The following is a 22,326-nucleotide window of genomic DNA, read 5'->3' on the forward strand; positions in this document are numbered from 1 at the left end:
GTATTTCACGGGTGCTAAACATCGAAATAGTATAAGGTTAAGTTTGCTTATGCACACGAGTTCACCAATAACTACAGGTATTATATAGATAACCACAAAAATGCTATATAAACCGAATATAAAAACAACCAAATATAATAAGAAATATCTTTTTTAAAGATATTCTGCAAATATGCTGACTTTGAAATAAAGTTTGAAATTAATGTTTCTAAATAAGTAAATTGAAAAACAATAGTTAAATAATTGTGTGTGTTTTTTCACTTGTTAGTCGCATATTCACTGCATGAAATGTGTGCTCTAATAGTCAAACCACACAAGTGTGTTAGTAAATTATTCTACGTGAGTTCACATCATGTGTCCTAACATATTTTGAGTTTATATCTCCACCATTGAAATATATCGTGCGAAACATTCAAATCACACTTTCATAACAGCGTCATGCGAAAGTGGGTCTTATGGCGTTTCGGCCAGCATAGCTCAAGCCCAGTCAGTGCATTCTGGTCAGAGGCGGTTGGTACTGTCTGCTATAAAATCATTCAAGGTTTTATGGTCTCATTATGTAACTTCTAACCTGACTGAGACATGTGCAGGCTGGATGGGCTATAGCTATGATGGCTATGGCATAAGACCTATTTTCGCATGATGCGGGTCTTTGTAAATCTCATTGCGAGTTGTAAATAGTATTTTTTAGCACATTGCATTTTCGATATAAAATTGAATTAAAAAAATCAAATACAGCAAACTCACAAATTAGGGTAGCCTATTCAGGCGTTCAGAAACGATTTCCAGACGTGTTGATCGAGTACGGCAAAAATTTGTGGTTAGATAATTAAACGATTTTCGCTTAACATGACGCTTAACTATTTTTAGTTTTTTTTCTCATCTTGAAAGCAAAACTATGTTTATCGATAGTCAATTATATCTTCCCCTGACGATTTAGTGACCGAGTACAGACCCTGCAATTCTGCGAGATGGACTTTGACGCATAAATGTAACTGGGCCACATTAAGTGTCTATGTGTGGTTTGAACATGCAGAAAGTAGTCCGGAATTTCGTACATTGAACAGTGTTACATCTTTTACACTGTGCACAGACACAGTTATGCAGCAAAATTCAGGGGATTCCTCTTGAATCAGCCCATTAAATATTCTAATATATTAATTCATGCCTGCTGGCGTTATGATGAGGTCATTTAAGGTGAAAAGCTGGATAAAACAGCTACGCCGAAAAAGAGCACGAGTGTTCTATACTGATGTTAAGGGCAGAGACTGGTTGACAATGTGTCTAGTTACTAGAGTGGTGATGCATAAACAACAAAGTACGGGTTTACAGCGCTGTCTTTGTGACTACCTAATTTGAAGTAAAATGTATTGCTCGCAGATTTATTATTTTCAACAATTATCTTATTGTTTATTATGAATTGCATATGGTCAGGTGTCAAAAAAGTATTGAATTTCCATCATGAAATTATATAATTAGTTTGATAGGTATTCAATATTCCCACAATATTCATTTAATATGATGGTGATTGCCAATTTTACTTTATATTAACTGGTTATCATTATACCATTTTCATCATATTTTAAATGCTTTCAGAACGTCTAAAAAAGAGACACGTTATTTTGTTTAAGTTATCTCTATAACATAAATATGATGATAAACAGTGCTCACGCATCTCGACTTGTGCATTAAGACACACTCTTATAAATTTGAATGGGTTGTCTTTCTTTCAAACTTGCGATTTAAAAAGCTATAAGATTATTTTAAAACAAGAGGGCCTGAAAGGCCCAAAGTTGCTCACCTGAGATTCAAAGGAACTGACCAGTTCTGTGCAGCCAAAGATGTCATTAGAACAAATGTTCTAACCAACTTTCATGAAAAGGGAACACCCTGGCAGCCATGTTTTTGAAAAGACCGGATACATTTTTTTTCACATCCAAAATATAATTTTAAAAAATATTCTGACCAAGTTTCATGAAGATTGGACAATAAATGTGACATTAAGAGTGTTAACAAGTTTTTACGATAGCCATATAAGGAACAAGAGATGTGTTTGTCAGAAACACTATGCCCCCTACTGCGCCGCTTTGATTTATCTATTTATTTTTTATCATTTGGCAGGTTCAGATAATTTTTACAAGGGAAGTAATATTTTTAAAGGGATTTAGTAAAATATTACTTGCCTTGTAAAATGATCTGTACCTGCCAAATGAAAAATATAAATTTTCTCCCTTTAAAGCATGTTGCTTCCCTTGAATTTGTTTTTTGGACCTTTGACCTTGAAGGATGACCTTGACCTTTCACCACTCAGTGGGCATGTTTTTCGACCAACTGGAATAATTTTTGAACTTTTCTTAGATATCATTGGGGCAATTCTTGTGACCAAGTTTCATGAAGATCAGACAATAAATGTGGCTTCTAGAGTGTTAACCAGGTTTTACTATAGCCATATAAGGAAAAATGCACCGCCCCCTGGTCCCGATGTTTTTCAACTAACCGGAAGTATTTGTCAACTCATCTAAGACATCATTGGGACCAATCTTCTGACAAAGTTTCATGATGATCGGACAATAAATGTGGCCTCTCGAGTGTAAACAAGGTTTTACTATAGCCATATAGGGAAAAATGCCCCGCCCCCTGGTGGCCAAATTTTTCAACCAACCCATATCATTTTCATACTCGTCCAATATATAATTAGGATAAATCTTCTGACCAAGTTTCATGAAGATCGAACAATAAATGTGGCCTCTAGAGTGATAACAAGGTTTTGCAAAAGCCATAAATAGCCATTTCAGGAAAAATGCCCCGCCCCTGGTTGCCATGTTTTTCAAGCAACCGGAATCATTTTCAAACTTGTCCAAGATATGACTGCGACAAATCTTCTGACCAAGTTTCATGATGATCAGACAATAAATGTGGCCTCTAGAGTGTTAAAAAGGTTTTACTATAGTTATATAAGGAAAAATGCCCCACCCCTTTGGAGGCCATGTATTTCAACCAACCGAAACCATTTTCAAACTTATCCAAGATATCATTAGAACAAATCTTCTGACCAAGTTTCATTAAGATTGGACAATAAATGTGGCCTCTAGAGTGTTAGCAAGGTTTTACTTAAGCCATAAATAGCCATATAAGGAAAAATGCCCCGCCCCCTGGTGGCCATGTTTTTAAAGCAACCAGAACCATTTTCGAACTTGTCCAAGATATAATTGGGACAAATCTTCAGACCAAGTTTCATCATGATTGGACAATTAATGTGGCCTCTAGAGTGTTAACAAGGTTTTACTGTAGCCATATTAGGAAAAATGCCCCGCCCCTCTGGCGGCAATGTTTTTCAACCAACTGGCATCATTTTTGTAACTTGTCCAAGATATAATTGGGACGATTATTCTGACAATGTTTCATGAAGATTGGACAATAAATGTGGCCTCTAGAGTGTTAACAAGGTTTTACCATAGCCATATAAGGAAAAATGTCCCGCCCCTTGGCAGTCATGTTTTTCAAGCGAACATAACCATTTTCGAACTCATCCAAGATATCATTGAGACAAATCTTTTGACCAAATTTCATGAAGATTTGACAATTAATATGGCCTCTAGAATGTTAACAAGGCACATGATGACGGCGCACAACGCACAACAGACAAAAGGCAATCACAAAAGCTCACCATGAGCACATTGTGATCCGGTGAGCTAAAAATAGTTGCGTCTAAGATTATGCAATAGCGAACAACTTCATTGCCTTCCGCGCTTCGATTTATTTGATTTCAATGTAGTGTTATAGTTCTTACTTCACAACAAGTTGTTTTACTTAAGTTAATTACCATAGTTCAGTATGTTGTTTTTGTTTTTCAAATATTCCATAAACATATTTGGAAGTTTATATCTATGTGCACATTGAATCAATGAATGTGATTATAAGAACAGTTAGAACACAGGCAGTTTTATCATTGAAAAATGCTTTATTAAATTCTTAAATGCAGATACAACATGAAATGAACATATCATTTTTACTTCTGTCATTCAAAACAATTTTATATCAACATAAAAATTGAATTTAGCTTTGAAATGAGCTTAAGTTAGGATGAAAATTGTTTATTATAGATTACCAAAGTGTGGGCCAGCTCATAATGTATATCCAAAAATAAAAAAGGCGGCAAAAATATTTACTATAAGAAAATATATCTCAATCTCCATATTGATACAAATTCAACAAAATGCTCTAAAAATCTTTATCTGGAAACTATTAACATTTATAAATAAGAGGGCCTGAAAGGCCCAAAGTCGCTCACCTGAGATAACAAGATATTATTGGGACAAATCTTCTGACCAAGTTTCATGAAGATCAGAAAATAAATGTGGCCTCTAGAGTGTTAACAAGGTATTACTATAGCCATACAAGGAAAAAAGCCCCGCCCCCTGGCAGACATGTTTTTTCAACCAACCGGCATCATTTCTGAACTCGTCCAAGATATTATTGGGATGAATGTTCTTACCAAGTTTCATGAAGATTGGACAGTAAATGTGGCCTCTAGTGTGTTAACAAGATTTTACTATAGCCATATAAGGAAAAATGCCCCGCCCCTTGGAAGCGATGTTTTTCAAGCAAACAATTATTTTCGAACTCATCCGAGATATTCTTGAGACCAATCTTCCGACCAAATTTCATGAAGATCTGACAATGAATGTGGCCTTGAGAGTGTTAACAAGGATTTACTATAGCCATATAAGGAAAAATGCCCCGCCCCTGGTGGCCATGTTTTGAAAGCAACCAAAACCATTTTCGAACTCATCCAAGATATTATTGGGACAAATCTTCTGACCTCTAGAGTGTTAACAAGGTTTTACTATAGCCATATAAGGAAAAATGCCCCGCCCCCGTGGTGGCCATGTTTTTCAACCAATCGGTATCATTTTTGAACTCGTCCATGATATTATTGGGATGATTCTTCTGACCGAGTTTCATGAAGATTGGACTATAAATGTGGCCTCTAGAGTGTTAACAAGATTTTACTATAGCCATATTTAGCCATATAAGGAAAAATGCCCCGCCCGTTGGCAGCAATGTTTTTCAAGCAAACGTAATCATTTTCGAACAATTCCAAGATATCAATAAGACAAATCTTCTGACCAAATTTCATGAAGACTGGACAATAAATGTGGCCTCTAGAGTTTTAACAATGTTTTACAAAAGCCATATATAGCCTTATTAGAAAAAATGCCCTGCCCCCTGATGGCCATGTTTTTAAAGAAAGCAAAACAATTTTCCAACTCATCCAAGATATCATTGGGACAAATCTTCTGACCAAGTTTCATGAAGATCTGAAAAATGTGGCCTCTAGATTATTTACAAGGTTTTACTATAGCCATATAAGGAAAAATGCCCTGCCCCCTGGCGGCCATGTTTTTGAACCAACCGGCATTATTTTCGAACTCATCCAAGATATTATTGGAATGAATCTTCTGACCGAATTTCATGAAGATTGGACAATAAATGTGGCCTCTAGAGTGTTAACAAGATTTAAAATGAATAAAATTGACCTTTGACCTTGAAGGATGACCTTGACCTTGAACTTCCACCACTCAAAATGTGCAGCTTCATGAGAACGCCGCTTTGAAAAAAAAATGTTTTTTTTTTACCTTTGACCTTGAAGGATGACCTTGACCTTGAAGGATGACCTTGACCTTCCATCACTCAAAATGTGCAGATTCATGAGAATGCCCCATTGAATTAAAAAAAAAAGACCTTTGACCTTGAAGGATGACCTTGACCTTCCACCACTCAAAATTTGCAGCTTCATGAGAAAGTCGCTTTGAATATTTTTTTTGACCTTTGACCTTGAAGGATGACCTTGACCTTGAAATATGACCTTGACCTTGAACTTCCACCACTCAAAATATGCAGCTTCATGAGAACGCCGCTTTTAAACAATTTTTTTTTTTTACCTTGAAGGATGACCTTGACCTTGAATTTCCACCACTCAAAATGTGCAGCTTCATAAGATACACATGCATGCCAAATATCAAGTTGCTATTTTTAATATTGAAAAATGTGTTTGTCAGAAAGACTATGTCCCCTTCTGCGCCGCTTTGATTTTTTTGTGTTTTTTGTTTGACCTTTGACCTTGAAGGATGACCTTGACCTTTCACTGCTCAAAATGTGCGGCTCCATGAGATACACATGCATGCCAAATATCAAGTTGGTATCTTCAATATTGCCAAAGTATTCATAAAATGAGCGATTTTGGCCACATATACTTGACCTCTGACCTTGAAGGATTACCTTGACCTTTCACCACTCAAACTGTGCGGCCTCATGAGATACACATGCATGCCAAATATCAAGTTGGTATCTTCAATATTGCCAAAGTATTCATAAAATGAGCGATTTTAGCCACATATATTTGACCTCTGACCTTGAAGGATGACCTTGACCTTTCACCACTCAAAATGTGCGGCTCCATGAGATACACATGCATGCCAAATATCAAGTTGCTATCTTCAATATTGCAAAAGTATTCATAAAATGAGCAATATTGGCCACATATATTTGACCTCTGACCTTGAAGGATGACTTTGACCTTTCACCACTCAAAATGTGCAGCTCCATGAGATACACATGCATGCCAAATATCAAGTTGATATCTTGAATATTGAAAAAGTTATTGCAAATGTTAAAGTTGGAGCAAACAGACCAACGTACAGACCAACAGACAGGGCAAAAACAATATGTATCCCACTATAGTGGGTGGGGGACATAAAAATGCCCTGCCCCCTGGCGGCCATGTTTTTCAACCAACCGGAATCATTTTCGAACTTGTCCAAGATATTATTGGGATGAATCTTCTGACCAAGTTTCATGAAGATCAGACAATAAATGTGGCCTCTAGAGTGTTAACAAGATTTAACTATAGCCATATTAGGAAAAATGCCCAGCCCCATGGCAGCCATGTTTTTCAAGCAAGTGCAACCATTTTCGAACTCATCCAAGATATGATTGAGACCAATCTTTTGACCAAATTGCATGAAGATTGGACAAAAAATGTGGCCTCTAGAGAGTTAACACGGCAAATGTTGACGCCGCACAACACACAAAAGGCGATCACAAAAGCTCACCATGAGCACGTTGTGCTAAGGTGAGCTAAAAAGGACTACAGTATTCACAAAGATTTGGGAAAAACCTAAATATTTGTAGACACAATAAAACTTAAAAGCATATATATCTGCATGTAAAATTGCCCACATACTTTCTAAATGAAATAAATGTTTATATTTACAAAAATGGCTTTAAAAAGACCTGCATCCATCAAATGATCGACAACAAAATGAACATGGCATTACAAAAATGAAAATGCATAAATTGTACAATGCATGAAACTTCTCACTGTATATGAAACAATGTGATAGAATTAATGCTTTAAAAAGCTTTTCAATAAAAATGTTGTCTTCTTTACAAGTTCAAAGAAGGTTTGACTTATACATGTTGATTATCGGAAACTTAAAGATAATTTACTACATTGATGAAATGTAAAAAGAATTCTTCTGAAAATCATTTACCACTTGTTAATCAACTTAAATTTAACATGTATTTATGAGTTACAAAACAAGAGATCATTGAAAGAGTTAATGTTATATTCACAAATAAATGGAACATTTGTATATTACTCCAGCTTGACATAGTTACCATAAAATTACTACATTTTTAAACACATCAAATACACTTAAATACCAAAAAAGCAAGAACTGATAAGTTGTTACTGATCTCATCTCCCAAAAACTGAAAAAGGTCAAACCAATTACTTTCACCTACATTCAAAACATAAAATCAAACCATTTGATAAATGTCAACACTACCTTTCCTCACAATGAACATAAAAATTTACTTAACCAACCTGAGTTCACACAGGTTTTGTAAGTTTATCATTCTTCACAAACTTTTTTGCCTCCTTTTTCAAAGCTTCTATATCCTCTTCTTCCTCTTCCTCGTCTTCTTCTCCTGATTCGTCTACACTATCATCATTCTCTTGGGTCTGACTCTTGTCGTTAATAAAACTGTCTTTATAATCGTAGGTGTTAGGACCTGTCTCACCATCGTCATCGTCATTTACCCTCTTTTTATTTTTCTTCTCCTCTGCAACTTCATCATTTTCTTTTTTCTCTGAGATTAAGAAATGCATAATTATTATGATTTCAAAAGCACATAAAACATCAGCACAGACTTATCAGTGACGACAATTTCAGCTTTTATAGTATTTTTTGTTAAGAAATAATCTTTGTACAGAGAATCCAGTTTAGGAAGAAATTGTTGTCCCTGATTAGCCTGTGCAGACAGTGCAACCGGCATCATTTTCGAACTTGTCCATGATATTATTGGGATTAATCTTCTGACCAAATTTCATGAAGATAGGACAATAAATGTGACCTCTAGAGTGTTAACAAGATTTTACTATAGCCATAAAAGGAATAATGCCCCGCTCCTTGGCAGCCATGTTTTTCAAGCAAACGTTACCAATTTCTTACTCATTCAATATATCATTGAGACCAATCTTCTGACCAAATTTCATGAAGATTGGACAATAAATGTGGCCTCTAGAGAGTAAACAAGGCAAATGATGACGCCGCACAACAGACAAAAGGCGATCACCAAAGCTCACCATGAGCACGTTGTGCTCAGGTGAGCTTAAAAGCAGCAACAATATGAGCCGCATGAAAGCAAAGTTGAGAAAGCTTAAGAGGTAACACAGACCACCATGCATGTTTGGCAATATTTGTTACTGGTAACTGAGATTGAAAGTTTCATCTTAGTTTTTTAAGCAACTTATATTGTTATATCTTTGAATGGCATATATGGAGTTACTCTTTCCGATTATCAGTTGGTTTGCAGAGTTCAGCCACCCCCGCGATGTGACTTATGATGAACAGTCTGGAGGACGATGATATCCCATACTGCCCTTATGGGTCCACTTGCTATAGGTGAATAATTGAGCCGCTATCTTACAAAGCTGGGCCAAATGCATGTGTGTAAGGTGTCATATCAGAGTATTCTTGGCAGTAAGCCCAGGATAATCAGGGACGACACTTTCCGCCTTAACTAGTTTTTTGCTTAAAAGAGACTTTCTTTAAACAAAAAATACCAGAAAAGTGTAAAGTGTCGTCTCTGACAACACATTACCCACATGCATTAAAACCCATTTTCGCAGAGCGGGGCTCAACTATTGATCTGCTGGGCACACACCGTTAGGGGTCCTTTCTTCTTTGTCGTTTGTATGATGTCTGTATTGCTTTAAGTGGCTGGTATTCGTTCTGAAAATGCAACACAAAGGTGAGCATTAACAGATTCAATATATGAGCCGCATCCTGAGAAAAGGTTAAATCTGGGACAACACTTTACAGGCATGCAATATGCCCAGTTTTCTCGGAACGCAACTCAAAGGATTACATAGCTTTTAATAGGCTTTTTACCCTAAAGTGTATTTTATCCCCTCATTTTGTTGTGAAGGGGTATTTTACACCCTGTACCAGTGCTTTCCATAGGCCATTTGAGTGTCCCTCGCCAGGGATGATTGAGTTTCAAAATCAGAGACAGCAGGGCACTTGAAATTTACTGATTACCGGTAGTGTATTTTTCTGCAACTAGCACTTCTTAAGATCAAAGCGATATCAACATAACAAGCAATAAAACTCCCCTACCGGCTCCACCATTGTCAGAAATTCCACCAACTCTGTAATTGATTAATAGTTTGCGTTGCTATTTATATGCATCATCCTCTTACCCATATATACACTCATACAAGGTTTGAATGAAAACTTCCCAAACAGTTCCAACATATAGATCCGGACACAAAAGTTCTTGTACGGTCTGACAGACAAGGCAAAAAGAATACATGTATCTCTCTGCCTATTGCGCTGGATAATTACTCACCTATAGCAAGTGCTGGATAATTACTCACCTATAGCAAGTGCTGGATAATAACTCACCTATAGCAAGTGCTGGATAATAACCCACCTTTAGCAAGTGCTGGATAATTACTCACCTTTAGCAAGTGCTGGATAATAACCCACCTTTAGCAAGTGCTGGATAATTACTCACCTTTAGCAAGTGCTGGATAATAACCCACCTTTAGCAAGTGCTGGATAATAACCCACCTATAGAAAGTGCTGGATAATAACCCACCTTTAGCAAGTGCTGGATAATAACCCACCTTTAGCAAGTGCTGGATAATAACTCACCTATAGCAAGTGGACCCATACGGACAGTCTGGGATATCGTCGTCTTCCAGGTCCGACTGTTCATCATAGCTGACGTCCCCGGGATGGCTGAACTCTGCAAAGTGCTCTGGGTTCTTCCTGAAATTCATGTGAAATATTGTGTTGTGACTTGGAGAACTAGTTGTGACCTTTTTGTGTTTTAATTAACTTGCATGGTGTCAGGGATTCAAGCATGGCTGAAGCAGTCAATAGTTTCATTTCAACTTAATCATAATGCAATCAAAAAAGAGCTTTATGTTTACAATAAAGGCAATATGTGCAATGAATTATTAACAAATTACTGGAAACTAGAGATTTGTTCTATGAGTACTAAACACAAACTGCTTTGTCAGCGATTTTCAAGGGCAAATAACGAATGTGTGGATCAATGGGAATGAAGAGTTCCGCAAATCTGCACTTCAGGCTGATGAGATTTTTTAAGTTGTAATATAATAATAACAGTAATAGGTTGAGAATTGTAAAAGTATAAGCTCCACAAACTTATAGCATTTAATCAGAAAATGACTGACCACCCAACAAAGTTACTCTTATTCATTTCATCCCTTAAGATTTATAATAAAATATGTTCATAAAAAAAACACTATTAATCTAATTTACCTGTAACATTTCTTGCCGAACATACATGGTGGTCTGTGTTTACTCTTTAATTGCCTGACTTTCTCAACTTTATCCCGACCTTTTCCAGACGATTTGTCGTCATCATCATCATCACCATCAACATCATCCTCATCAGAACTTTCCTCCTCCTTCGCAGCTTTCCCTCTTCCACGCTTCTTCTTGGGGGTAACTTCTTCTTCCTCTTCTTCTAATTCTTCATCCTCTTCCTCCGAAACAGAACCCTTTTTAGGTCGCTTAGTTTTAGGGTCTCTTTTGGGCGCAACATAATCGTCTGAGCTCGATTCCTCTTCATCGTCGCTACTTGTGCGTTTCCGTCGGGCTCCACGACGACCACGTTTGGCAGGCGGAATGGCGGCTCTCCGTTTCTTGGATGACCTTGGGACATATTCATCCTCTGACGATTCAAGGTCCTCGTCAGAGTCCGCATAACGTTTCCGTTTGCCAACAGTACGAGATGATCTCCGGCTACCTTGCGGTTTGGACTGAAAATGGATGACTGGTTTTGATTTTGGATATTCGAGTGGCATTCTGGGAAAACACGTATTTTTCATGATAATTGGAATAAAAGAGTGACTTCAAGAAAGTTCAATAAGTTTGACTGTAGCCATATAAGCAAAACTGTAATGCCCACTGACAACCATTTTTTTAAATGCACAGGAACAGTTTTTGAACTCTGCTAAGCTATCATAAGAAGCAAGATTTTGGAAAAATTGTACAAAGTTTGGAAAAAAAATGGACTTCTTAAGTGTTCACAAGGATTCCCTATAGCCTTGTAAATAAAAAAGTCCCAATGCCCTAGCTGCTACTTTTTTAAATGGACCAGGGCCACAACAAATGTTTTAAGTTTCATGAAGATTGGACAAAAAATATAACTTCTTAAGCATTCACAGTAGTTTTTAACCAACATGGGCAAATCCCAAACTTGGCTGAGATATCAATAGAACAAATAATCTGACCAAGTTTCAAAAGGACTAGGCAATAAATGTGGCCTCTGGAGTGTTCACAAGGTAAATATTAACAACACACAAAGGACAGCGCAGGACATACAAAAGGTAATCACAAAGGTTAATGACACAACAAGGACAACACACGACATACAAAAGGTAATCACAAAGGTTAATGACACAACAAGGACAACACACGACATACAAAAGGTAATCACAAAGGTTAATGACACAACAAGGACAACGCACGACATACAAAAGGTAATCACAAAGGGTCACTATAAACATATTGTGCTTAGGCAAGCTAAATAGCAATCTGATAAATAATTTGGTTTTTTAAATCTTATGACAGGGGTTTTTTTTACTAAGAAAGTGACGCCGATATTCGGCGTCTTCCCCTACCAGAATTTTTCCCCTAAAAATACCATTTCCCCTCCAAAAATATAATGTTTCACCAAAATATAATATTTTACCCTCAAAGAAATTTTTTTTTTCTTTTGGGAAGTCGACGCTTATCCAATTTGTACCATGTACAACGATCTCTCTCTCTCTCTCCCGACGAACACTCAAATCTGGAAATCCCAGTGATTCTATATATAGCTCTTAAATTACGTCATGGAAACCGGGCAACTAATCGTATTAATCATGTGACTATTTTACTGGATTCCGGTCTTGCGCGAGAAGGGTGTTTCGTCAATTAATTACCGGAAACCAGTCGAATTTTCATCCGGGTTATGTGAAAGCCAAGATATAAACGTTAAAACAGAAAAAGTCTCACAATTGGCATTCATACACGAACAAAATAAAACGTTCGGACTCGGAAAATATTAATTGCGTTGACGTATTTTTTAAGAATGAATCATCAAAAACCGTTGAAACCCAGCAGGATTCGGAGGTACATGTAATCAACATCGATTAATACTGTCGGATTATTGTGAAAGTGAAAGTAGACAATCGGCAGCTGCCGCACCTTTCGCTTCCAATACTGTAGCAGATCTAGATCGTCAACCCATTCATCATGAAATTGAAATCACAATATTGACATCGTTCCCCGGCCCAAGTTGAAAACATTTCCCATTATTAGATCTACCCCTGCAACTTTATTTAGGACTTTGACTTTAATATCATACTTGTTCATGTGTTTAAGAACAAAAAGGTCAGAGACATGACTCTTTTTCTAAAAAAAAACCTGAAGTCTGTAGGTCAGTTATAGACATTGAAATGAACAGTTTTTATTTTTTCCCCAAATATGTCTCTTTCGCGCTCGATTTTCCCCTTTTACCCAGCGTCCAGCGTCTTCCCCTTTTTCTAAAAAAAACCCCTGTATGAGCTAACCATCTTCTTTTTTTAAATAGGTTAAATAAAAGTCATCTCAAAAGACAATTACCCAATCCCAGACCAATCTTTACCAGCCAATGATTGAGCTGCTTTCAAAGAAAACTAGGCAAGATGCATGTGTAAAGTGACGTCCTATATTAGCCTGTGAAGTCAACAAGGGCTAATCAAGGATGACAACTACTGCCTTAAGTGGATTAACGTGAAGAAGAGCCTTTCTTTAATTGAACAAGAGCTGTTTTTGTGAACCACAATGCTCCCTACTGCGCCGCTTTGAAGCCATATATTTGACCTTCAACCTTGAGGGATGACCTTAACCTTGACCTTTCACCACTCAAAATGTGCAGCTCAATGAGATACACATGCATGCCAAATATGAAGTTGCTATCTTGGATATAGCAAAAGTTATGACCAAGGTTAAATTTTTGGGACAGACACACAGATACAATGACGGACAGACAGACAGGACAAAAACAATATACCCTCGATCATTCGATCCGGGGGCATAACAATAATATGAAAGTTTCAAATAATATGCTGACAAATCTAAAACTGCAAATATTTCACCTTTTTCTGCGATGCTGATTTGATTTCCTCCTCCCAATCACTCCCAGAGTCCTCCTCCTCCTCTTCACTAGCGCTCATCACAAAGTCACTGTCCTCGTCCTTCTCCACGGACTCCTTGGGCACGTCCTCGTCCGAGAAGTCCATGAAATCATCCACTGAAACAGGAATGTATTATCACTTGTAACAGCCATTTTTTGTGTGCCCAATCTGGCAAAGTACCAGTATTGTGCAAATTGGAAAAAATTAGTGCCAAAATCCCAAAAATTGGGAAAATTCGCATTGTGAAATCTTCAGATTGGAAATTATGGGTCTTTTAATTGCTTTATACTTAGATGCACAAACCAATTTGTATTTTCTTTTACATGACTTTTGCTGAAATTTTAGCATCAGAGCTCATTATATTTGTTCAGTTGCAGATCTTGCGCTTCTGGAATGCTATTGATGCAAACTTTCTTTGCTTTTGGGAATTTTTCGGTAGGGGATTGGGAAATTTGGACACAGAGTCAGCTTAAAAGTCCATTAATTTTTCAAATAAGCTTTAAAATAAGGTAAACAACAAAAAGCATCACAAAGAGACCAAGTAACTTTTTGGATAAGAGAAAAACACAAACATAAAAACACAAAACATTCTTTACCATAACTTTTCCGCTTTTCTCGGGCTGCTCTGTTAGCTCTTGAAGTGCCAGGTGTAATGTCACCTGCACCTTTCCGTTCTTTCTTTGGCTTTATTTCCTCCTCTTCCTCCAACTCTTCTTCTTCACTCGAGACGGCCTTTTTCCGCGCCCGAGGCTTGGGCTTGGCTTTCGGGGTAGCCTTTTTCGCTGGTGATCTTTTCTTAGGCTTGAACTCTTCTACCTCCCAATCATCATCATCGTCATCATCATCACTGCCTGCATAACTCTTTCGCTTCACAGTTCGACCTGGGTTGAAGATGAATATTTTCAGAGTAGGTACACATTATATTATCATAAAAATAAATCTAATATACAAAGCTTGGTTAACCAAGAGGGAAGAGAAGGTTTGTATTATTTCAAAAAAATTCATAGCTTAATGTTCATGAATCAATCTTCAATTCTTGGAACTCACTAGAAAACAGACCTCAACCATTATCAATTTATATTGAAATAAGTTTATGTTTTTATGAAATCAGTGGAAAAGCTTTGATGGAAGACTAAACCCTGTTATATCGGAAAAAATATTATTGATTTTTTTTCATGAAAAAAAAAAGAAGAAGAAAAAAGTTTCATAAATTCTGATCATTGCTTTCCGAGATCTCAGGTGGAGAATAAAGATCTATAAGACAATGAAATATGAATAATGGAATGTGCATGTCCACTCAATAGGATAATGCATATCAAGTTATATCAAAGTCAGATTTTTATTGTCTGAGATCACATGCAAAATGAAAGGTATCATCAAAGGGAATTAACTCATTGAAAATGAATGGACAGGAACCATCGAAGTCTGATGAGTAGTGTCTGAGATTCCATGCAGAAACAGAAAGTGTGACCCACTGAAGTACAGATGCACTGACAGACGGAAGGACAGACATGGAGTAGCAAAGAAATGATAAATGACAAAAATGGCTTATGACCCATGCAAACTAAATTCCATCAAAATTAGAATTAAGACAGAATTGTTGCTAATGTGCTCCATTTTTCAAGAAGCATAATAAGACTGTCACTTGGTGACTGAACTTTGGATTAAAGATTAAGCCCCAAACCTCGTTTAGTTGTTGTAACCACCTCTTCTTCTTCTTCCTCAGCTTCCATTTCAAAGTCTTCGTCATCTTCACTCTCAGTCTTCCTATCAGAATTAATCAGACATTTTGTTCAGTTTCTTTAATTGTCCACATGAGCTGTGTCAGGAGACAGTGGTTCTTTTTGCCATATGCCACCAGCTTAGCTCTGGACCTGCCTCGGCATACGCCTACGCTTTAAAGCACTACCACACTCGGGTTAAACAAACATTTTTTTAAAGGCTATTTTTTCAGCACTAAAGGTATTTCCATTGTACATCAATGAATCGAATTATGAGTTTCATTTGTTAAATATTTGAACCATATATATTTTGTGTTATATGTAAATCAATAAGGGATTTTACAAATATAGATAAAGTTATATGGCTATAAAACTGCTTGAATCAGTTCACTATTCTGTTCTTACTTTTTCCTGGCTGCCTTCTTTGTGCTTGGTTGGGAAGTGCTGACTTTTCTAGCATGAGGTTTAGCTTCAAAAAATAATATAGAGATAACAGTCAAACATAAGTTATAATGCTGACAAAACAGATATACCGAATTCCACTTTTGTATCAAAAGTATACTAATTTAAACAAGAGGGCCATGATGGCCCTGAATCACTCACCTGACTGACCAAATACAATCCCAACCAAGATTTCACCAAGATAAACATTCTGACCAAATTTCATAAAGATTGGATGAAAACTGTGACCTCTATTGTCTACACAAGGTTTTATAATATTTGACCTATTGACCTAGCTTTTGACCCCAGGTGACCCAAATACAATCCCAACCCAGATTTCATCAAGACAAACATTCTGACCAAATTTCATGAAAATTGAATGAAAACTGTGACTTCTATTGTCCACACAAGGTTTTCCTATTATTTGACCTACTGACCTAGTTCTTTTAACCAAGATGACCCAAATACAATCCCAATCCAGATTTCATCAAGATTAACATTCTGACCAAATTTCATAAACATTGGATGAAAACTGTGACCTTAACTGTCTACACAAACAAATTGTTGATGATTTTTCAATTATTTGACCTAGTGACCTAGTTTTTGACCCCAGATGACCCAAATTCAATCCCAACCCAGACTTCATAAAGATAAACATTCTGACCAAATTTCATAAAGATTGGATGAAAACTGCGACCTCTATTGTCTACACAACGTTTTTCTATTATTTGACCTAGTTTTGACCTAATGACCTAGTTTTTGACCCCAGATGACCCAAATACAATCCCAACCCAGATTTAATCAATATAAACATTCTGACCAAATTTCATAAAGATTTGATGAAAACCGTGACCTCTAATGTCTACACAAACAAATTGGACGACAGACGCACGCACACACAACGGATGCGGGACATCACACGGTCAAATAAGCTCTCCATGTCACTTCGTGACAGGTGAGCTAAAAAAACAGCCATTTAATGGTAAAATTCGACCCAAGACCTTTAAGTGTGACCTTGGCCTTCAAAAGTTGGGAGATGAATCATCCTGATTCTTGCAAATGAACAATGTCTTGTAATAATTGATAATATATGCTTTACACATTAAAGTTTGAATAACATGATGATGAGGGAATAAAAAGAATTGTTGACAATATATTGCCTTACAAGAGTTTTTCATTGGTGATGACTTTGCCATCTGCACCATCCAGTCTGGCAGCTTTCGCTTCTTCTGCAAGGGTAGGGTCATATCTAGACCACCCTCTGGCTTCACTATTCCATTCCACTGAAAAAAACCCACATGTTTTAACATATGAGCCTCCCCTCTTGAAATACTGGGCTTAATGCATGTTCATAATGTATTGTCCTAGATTGGCCTGTGCTGTCTATTAAGGCTAATCAGGATTGATTTCCACCTAGACTTGATTTTCATTTAGAAGATACTTCCTTCAAAGAAATATTCCACTAAAGCAGAAAGGTCATCACTGATTGCACTTAACGCTCAAGTATTAAGGGCAAAGTATTAAGCGCAGTCTCCCCAGAATGAGGCTCATATGAAAATGTTGTGCCACAGTTCTTTTGGAAAGATTTATACAATGTCTATACAACCATAGCAAAAAATAATGTGTTTGTATGTCTCTCTTAAAATATTAACTCATATTTGTGCAACTGACACATAATATTTTGTACAGTATGAAGCAGGATGGCTTGACTTGCACATACCTATGCAGGAGGTAAATAAAGTCTCTTATCTAAAATAAAAACATTTACTACCACCAGCTGAAAAATAATGTAAAAACCAAATAATCCTTTTCAAAAATGGTCTTAAAACGTATTTAAAAGAGAAATATTTGTCACAATTGTAAGCTTATGGTAGACATTCAAAATCAATTCTTAATTAACTGTATGTTACAATGTATCTAAAACCACTGAACATTGCAATAAAAATATCATTAAAAAGGACTCAGAGCAGGATTTGCATATACTGTATGGTATGTACAATGTAAGCTTCTTTCTTACCTTGTTTGTTATCAGGGAAGTTTCCTCCTCTACAATTTCTGAAGAAAACAAGACAGTACGTTAATGGTCAGTAATTGTAACCTGCTCTGGGAAAACGGTGTTTAATACACGTGCTGAAAGTGTCGTCCCTGATAAACTTGTCTGGACTGTACAGGTTAATCGGGAAAGACACTTTACGCATAAGCCTGGTTTCCTATAGCAAAGCTCAATTTTTTCAAAATTTTATTCAGTATCACTTAAAAAAAATTCACATAAATTCATTTAAACAAGAGATGTGTTTGTCAGAAACACAATGCCCTCTATTGCGCTGCTTTGAAGACATATATTTGACCTTTGACCTTGAAGGATGACATTGACCTTGACTTTCACCACTAAAAATGTGCAGCTCAATGAGATACACATGCATGCCAAATATCAAGGTGCTATCTTCAATAATGCAAAAGTTAATGCAAAACTTTAACCAAGGTTAAAGTTTTGGGACACGCACAATGAATGAATGACAGACAGACAGGTCAAAAACAATATACCCCCGATCTTTCGATCCGGATGCATAACAATTTCTAACCATAATCTCATAATGGACTCGAGAGTATTTCAATAAGCCTGAGGCTTTCGATGCAATCGAGCTAAAATAAATAGGTTTAAACTTAACCTTAATCTAACAATTCCACATAATGTTTGCTTACCTTTTGGTTCACTCTTCCTATTGGGCTTGCTGAAAAAACACAAGAAAACATTTATACTCGAAATTTTGTTTTAAGTATTTCATCATTTAGTTATGTGTTGTAACTTGTAGTTTGACTTTTGTTTTCAGGCAGATATACCATAAGATGATTTTTATAATTACAATGTTAATATTTGTAATTGACTTAGTAAGTTATTTAATTGATCCAAGGAGTATACAAACGTTACTTTATGTTCGATTATCTTTTATGTTGCACAGTATCTGTTTTTTATCATTAATCAGGTTGTTGTTTTTTAATATAACAGCCCCTCTCTGAGAAAAGGGGGCTATATGCATGTGAGCTATGTGTTATTCCATATTAATGCACATACATAAAGATTAGGCACAGGCTAATGAATGACAACACTTCCCCGATGACTATATTTTCGTTACAAACTTTAAAGACTACCTTTAAACAAACAATTCCATAAAAAGCAGAAAGTGTCATCCTGAAAAGCCTGTTCTGATCAAAACACAATTAAACCCCATTTTTAATTCCTACTTGTGACAGATATAGACATGGCAATAAGGAAATCCTGGATACAGTGCTCCAGCAAAGCCTAAACAAGAGCACCACATAATGGGTGCCAACGCTCGGCTGCGAGTGCAGTTTTAAATAAATGAAAGATTGTCAGAATAATTTTTTTAAAGGTCACAGTGACCTGGACCTTTGACCTAGTGACCCAAAAATGGGAGTGGCGTGTAGAACTCATCAAGGTGCATCTACATATGAATTTTCAAAGTTGTATGTGGAAGCACTTTGATTTTAGAGAAATGTCAAGGTTTGAGCATGACGCGGAGGGCGAGCTGGCTATGACAATACCTCGTGTTTTCTCCGAAAAAGTCCAGCTAAAAAATTCACTTCTTTGTTCTCAGTGAGTACAGACATACTAACTTGTATAATCAACGTTCAAAGCGTTCTTTGTACTGTACTGAAACTAACTGCTATTTTGACCAACCAAACCATCATCCAACAGTTGCAAAAACAATACTTACCACATCTTCAAAAGATAATTGGAGCCTCGAATTGGGAAAAGTGGAATGCATGCATTTGCGGCAAGTGTCGTGCCAGATTAGCATGTCTAGTCAACACAGGACTATCCGGAACTTCACTTTTCGCCTAAACTGGATTTTTTGTTTAAAAGAGACTTCTTTTAAACATGAATTTCATAAAAGCAAAAGTGCTGTCCCTGATAAGCCCGTGTCAACTGCACAGGCTAATCAAGGATGACACTTAAGGCAAATGCATTTAGCCCATTTTTCAAAGATTGTGCCTTAGAGTTACCTTTTGGTTGTACCATTCTCTGTCACAGGGCAGGAAACTTTAAAATAAAGGCTATCAGGGAGGAGACCAAAGATGTGTCCATTTTCCAGCAATCGCCTCTCATCCTTTTTCATTATCTCTACGCTACCCTTAGGTGTCTTCTTGAAAAAGCAGGGGTTGGTATGTGTCTGTAAATATAGTGACATGCATGTTAGTCAAATTCTTTGATTTAGCTTGATTGCATTGAAAGTCTTAGGCTTATCGCCGTTAGCGGAATGCCCTCGATTCTGTTTCCTGGGTAGAACCAGTACATGGTGTCTTCGTGATCAAATGGGGATCGAACCCATGGCCTTCCGCTTGCTAGGCAGGCACCATATCCACTACAACACAGCATTCATTATTCAGAATTTGCAGATCTGCAGAGATACCTGAAAGCTACAAATATATATAAATATCACAGTTCCATTTTATACCAAGAAAGCATTTATTTATAATACTGTCCAGGTAATTGATTTCGTCTTAAAAATGCAATAATTACCATAAATAATTTATAAAACGGTTAGCCTATGGCAACAGCTATATTTTTCCTTCTTTCCCTATGTAGAAAATATTACAAAAAGTGCTTTTTGAATCCCTAATCCCTAATAGGATGGAAAGCTGCATTAATTTTGTTCCAAAACCACATTATCAGCAAGTGAACAAACAAAATGAGCATTGAAACATAAAATTACCAAATAGGCATGTACAAGAATATTAACTGGATTGTGCAATTTAGTACAATTCAATTACAAAGACCCATAATTCCCAATCTGAAGATTAACGATGCAAACTTTCCCAATGTCAGGGTTTTTCACGATAAATTTTCCTTGTTGACGCTTTAATGGTACTTTTCCCTATTTGGTAAACAAAATCGCTAGCACACATTCCAATATGATGTTAATTTTTTATCAATATTACCGGTGTGAGATAAAGTTTCCCATCAGAAACCTCCAGTACCCCATGATTTCTGGACACCCGCTTGTCTGTAACCTGAAAAGTTTAAAATGAAATTTTTGTTTTCATTTAAGTTGATAGCAACTACATGCTTAGAAAAAAAGATAGAAAAATCATTAAAACGGTATACTTCTACTTATTTTTTATCAAAAGCAAATTAAATTATAATTTGATGAAAATAAATACAGATCTGTCCAAAGGCAAATCATATCATTTAAACGTGTACCTGCAGAAATGCACCCCGTCCAATGACTGTTTTTCCCTCTTCAATTGTGATGGGCTGGGTATTGCTGTCATCTAGCTTAACTATTGATATGGCACTCATGGTTATTGTTATCTTATAAGCTGCCTCTAAAGTCTAATTGAAATATCAACACTAAAATCAAAAGTAGGTCATCAACGCTGTTTGTGTGTTTACAGAGATCTTGCAAGCAAAGACAAAATTAAGAACATATTACAAAATTACTGATAACTATGTTTAGTATCCCATAGATATTCTGTAAAAATTTATATAAGATCATGAAATTTGTAGGCAAAGCATGTTGTTTCACTGATATTTTTGTAATTTGCTTTTTTTGCATAAATTTAACTCAAAGAGAAATGAAGCCCAAATTCAAAGAACATAAAAAAACGGTTACACCTCACTTATTTGAATTTAACGTGGTGCAAAGGGTGTACAGTATGAACATGCAAAAATATTTGTGTGCGGAGCACAACCAAAAAGCAAAGTTAGCACATCAAAACCAATGTCATCTGTTTATAGAACGGAATAGAACATAACCTTTATTTCTCACAAATGTTCAAGCTATACACAATAAGAGTAAAATGAACAAAGCAAAATACTAAAATTATGCATATGAATAGTTTACATTCACTTCATTTAACTAATATAACACGGCTATTTGTTTAATACAGTTTAATGCAGAAAGACCTCTGCACTAAATGGAAATTACTCGGGGAATGAAATGATTAAAAAAAATAAGTTTTTTCCTAAAAGCTTAATGAAATAGGCCACGTGTCAGTATTCATAGAACACCTAATGAAAATTTTAACTTCAGTTGTAATTTACGCGAAAATTTCAGATCATTTTTTTTCAGTGGTGATTGAATGCTTTATGCTAACAAAAACGGTAAAATACATTTTAGCAACATTTACTGTTAAAAAATTTGTTAACTTTAAAATGCCTAAACACGTTATAGTCTAAATGCATTTTAAGAATTGAAGTAAAATACTTCAGTTTCCTTAGGGGCGTTGTGAATATCGGTCCTGGTCTGTAGGCAGATATCGGATGCCGCGAGAACCGCTGGGAACTCGCGACACGCATCTGAAAAATCTTTCCTCGGATTTACTTTGAAACAAACCGAATACACGCGAAGTTCTTGGTGTCGTAGAGAA

The 22,326-nt window shown here is 36.4% G+C and overlaps 1 protein-coding gene across 3 annotated transcripts; it reads right to left on the reverse strand.

Annotated features, from left to right (window-relative positions):
• Positions 1–3,941: 3,941 nt before the first annotated feature.
• LOC127873059 (aprataxin and PNK-like factor) lies at positions 3,942–21,515 on the reverse strand. 3 transcript variants are annotated; one of them, XR_008045953.1, is made up of 15 exons: positions 21,158–21,515; positions 20,896–20,967; positions 19,960–20,126; positions 18,637–18,665; positions 17,951–17,988; positions 17,099–17,216; positions 15,898–15,961; positions 15,456–15,538; positions 14,368–14,652; positions 13,733–13,887; positions 10,866–11,368; positions 10,230–10,346; positions 9,235–9,302; positions 6,409–8,157; positions 3,942–6,262 (listed from the first exon to the last, which is right to left on the reverse strand). XR_008045953.1 is itself a non-coding variant. In XM_052416635.1 (14 exons), exons 1-14 carry the CDS (start codon positions 21,254–21,256, stop codon positions 7,898–7,900), a joined length of 2,058 nt encoding a protein of 685 aa, XP_052272595.1. In that variant the 5' UTR covers positions 21,257–21,515; the 3' UTR covers positions 3,942–7,897. The 3 variants fall into 3 exon arrangements, 2 of the variants coding, with proteins under 2 accessions (XP_052272595.1, XP_052272596.1); XM_052416635.1 differs by having other exon boundaries at positions 3,942–8,157; XM_052416636.1 differs by lacking the exons at positions 9,235–9,302; positions 10,230–10,346 and having other exon boundaries at positions 3,942–8,157; positions 10,945–11,368.
• Between the last annotated feature and the right edge of the window lie 811 nt (positions 21,516–22,326).

Source organism: Dreissena polymorpha, chromosome 3 (assembly GCF_020536995.1).
Source record: "Dreissena polymorpha isolate Duluth1 chromosome 3, UMN_Dpol_1.0, whole genome shotgun sequence".
Taxonomy (NCBI): domain Eukaryota; kingdom Metazoa; phylum Mollusca; class Bivalvia; order Myida; family Dreissenidae; genus Dreissena; species Dreissena polymorpha.

Coding starts and splice junctions, on each gene's coding strand:
- LOC127873059 (XM_052416635.1), bottom strand. CDS start 21,256: ATGAGTGCCATATCAATAGTTAAGCTAGATGACAGCAATACCCAGCCC. Junction 18,666..19,959: donor GAGAATGGTACAACCAAAAG/GTAACTCTAAGG, acceptor GTGTTTTTTCAG/CAAGCCCAATAGGAAGAGTG. Junction 17,217..17,950: donor CTTCCCTGATAACAAACAAG/GTAAGAAAGAAG, acceptor GGTTTTTTTCAG/TGGAATGGAATAGTGAAGCC.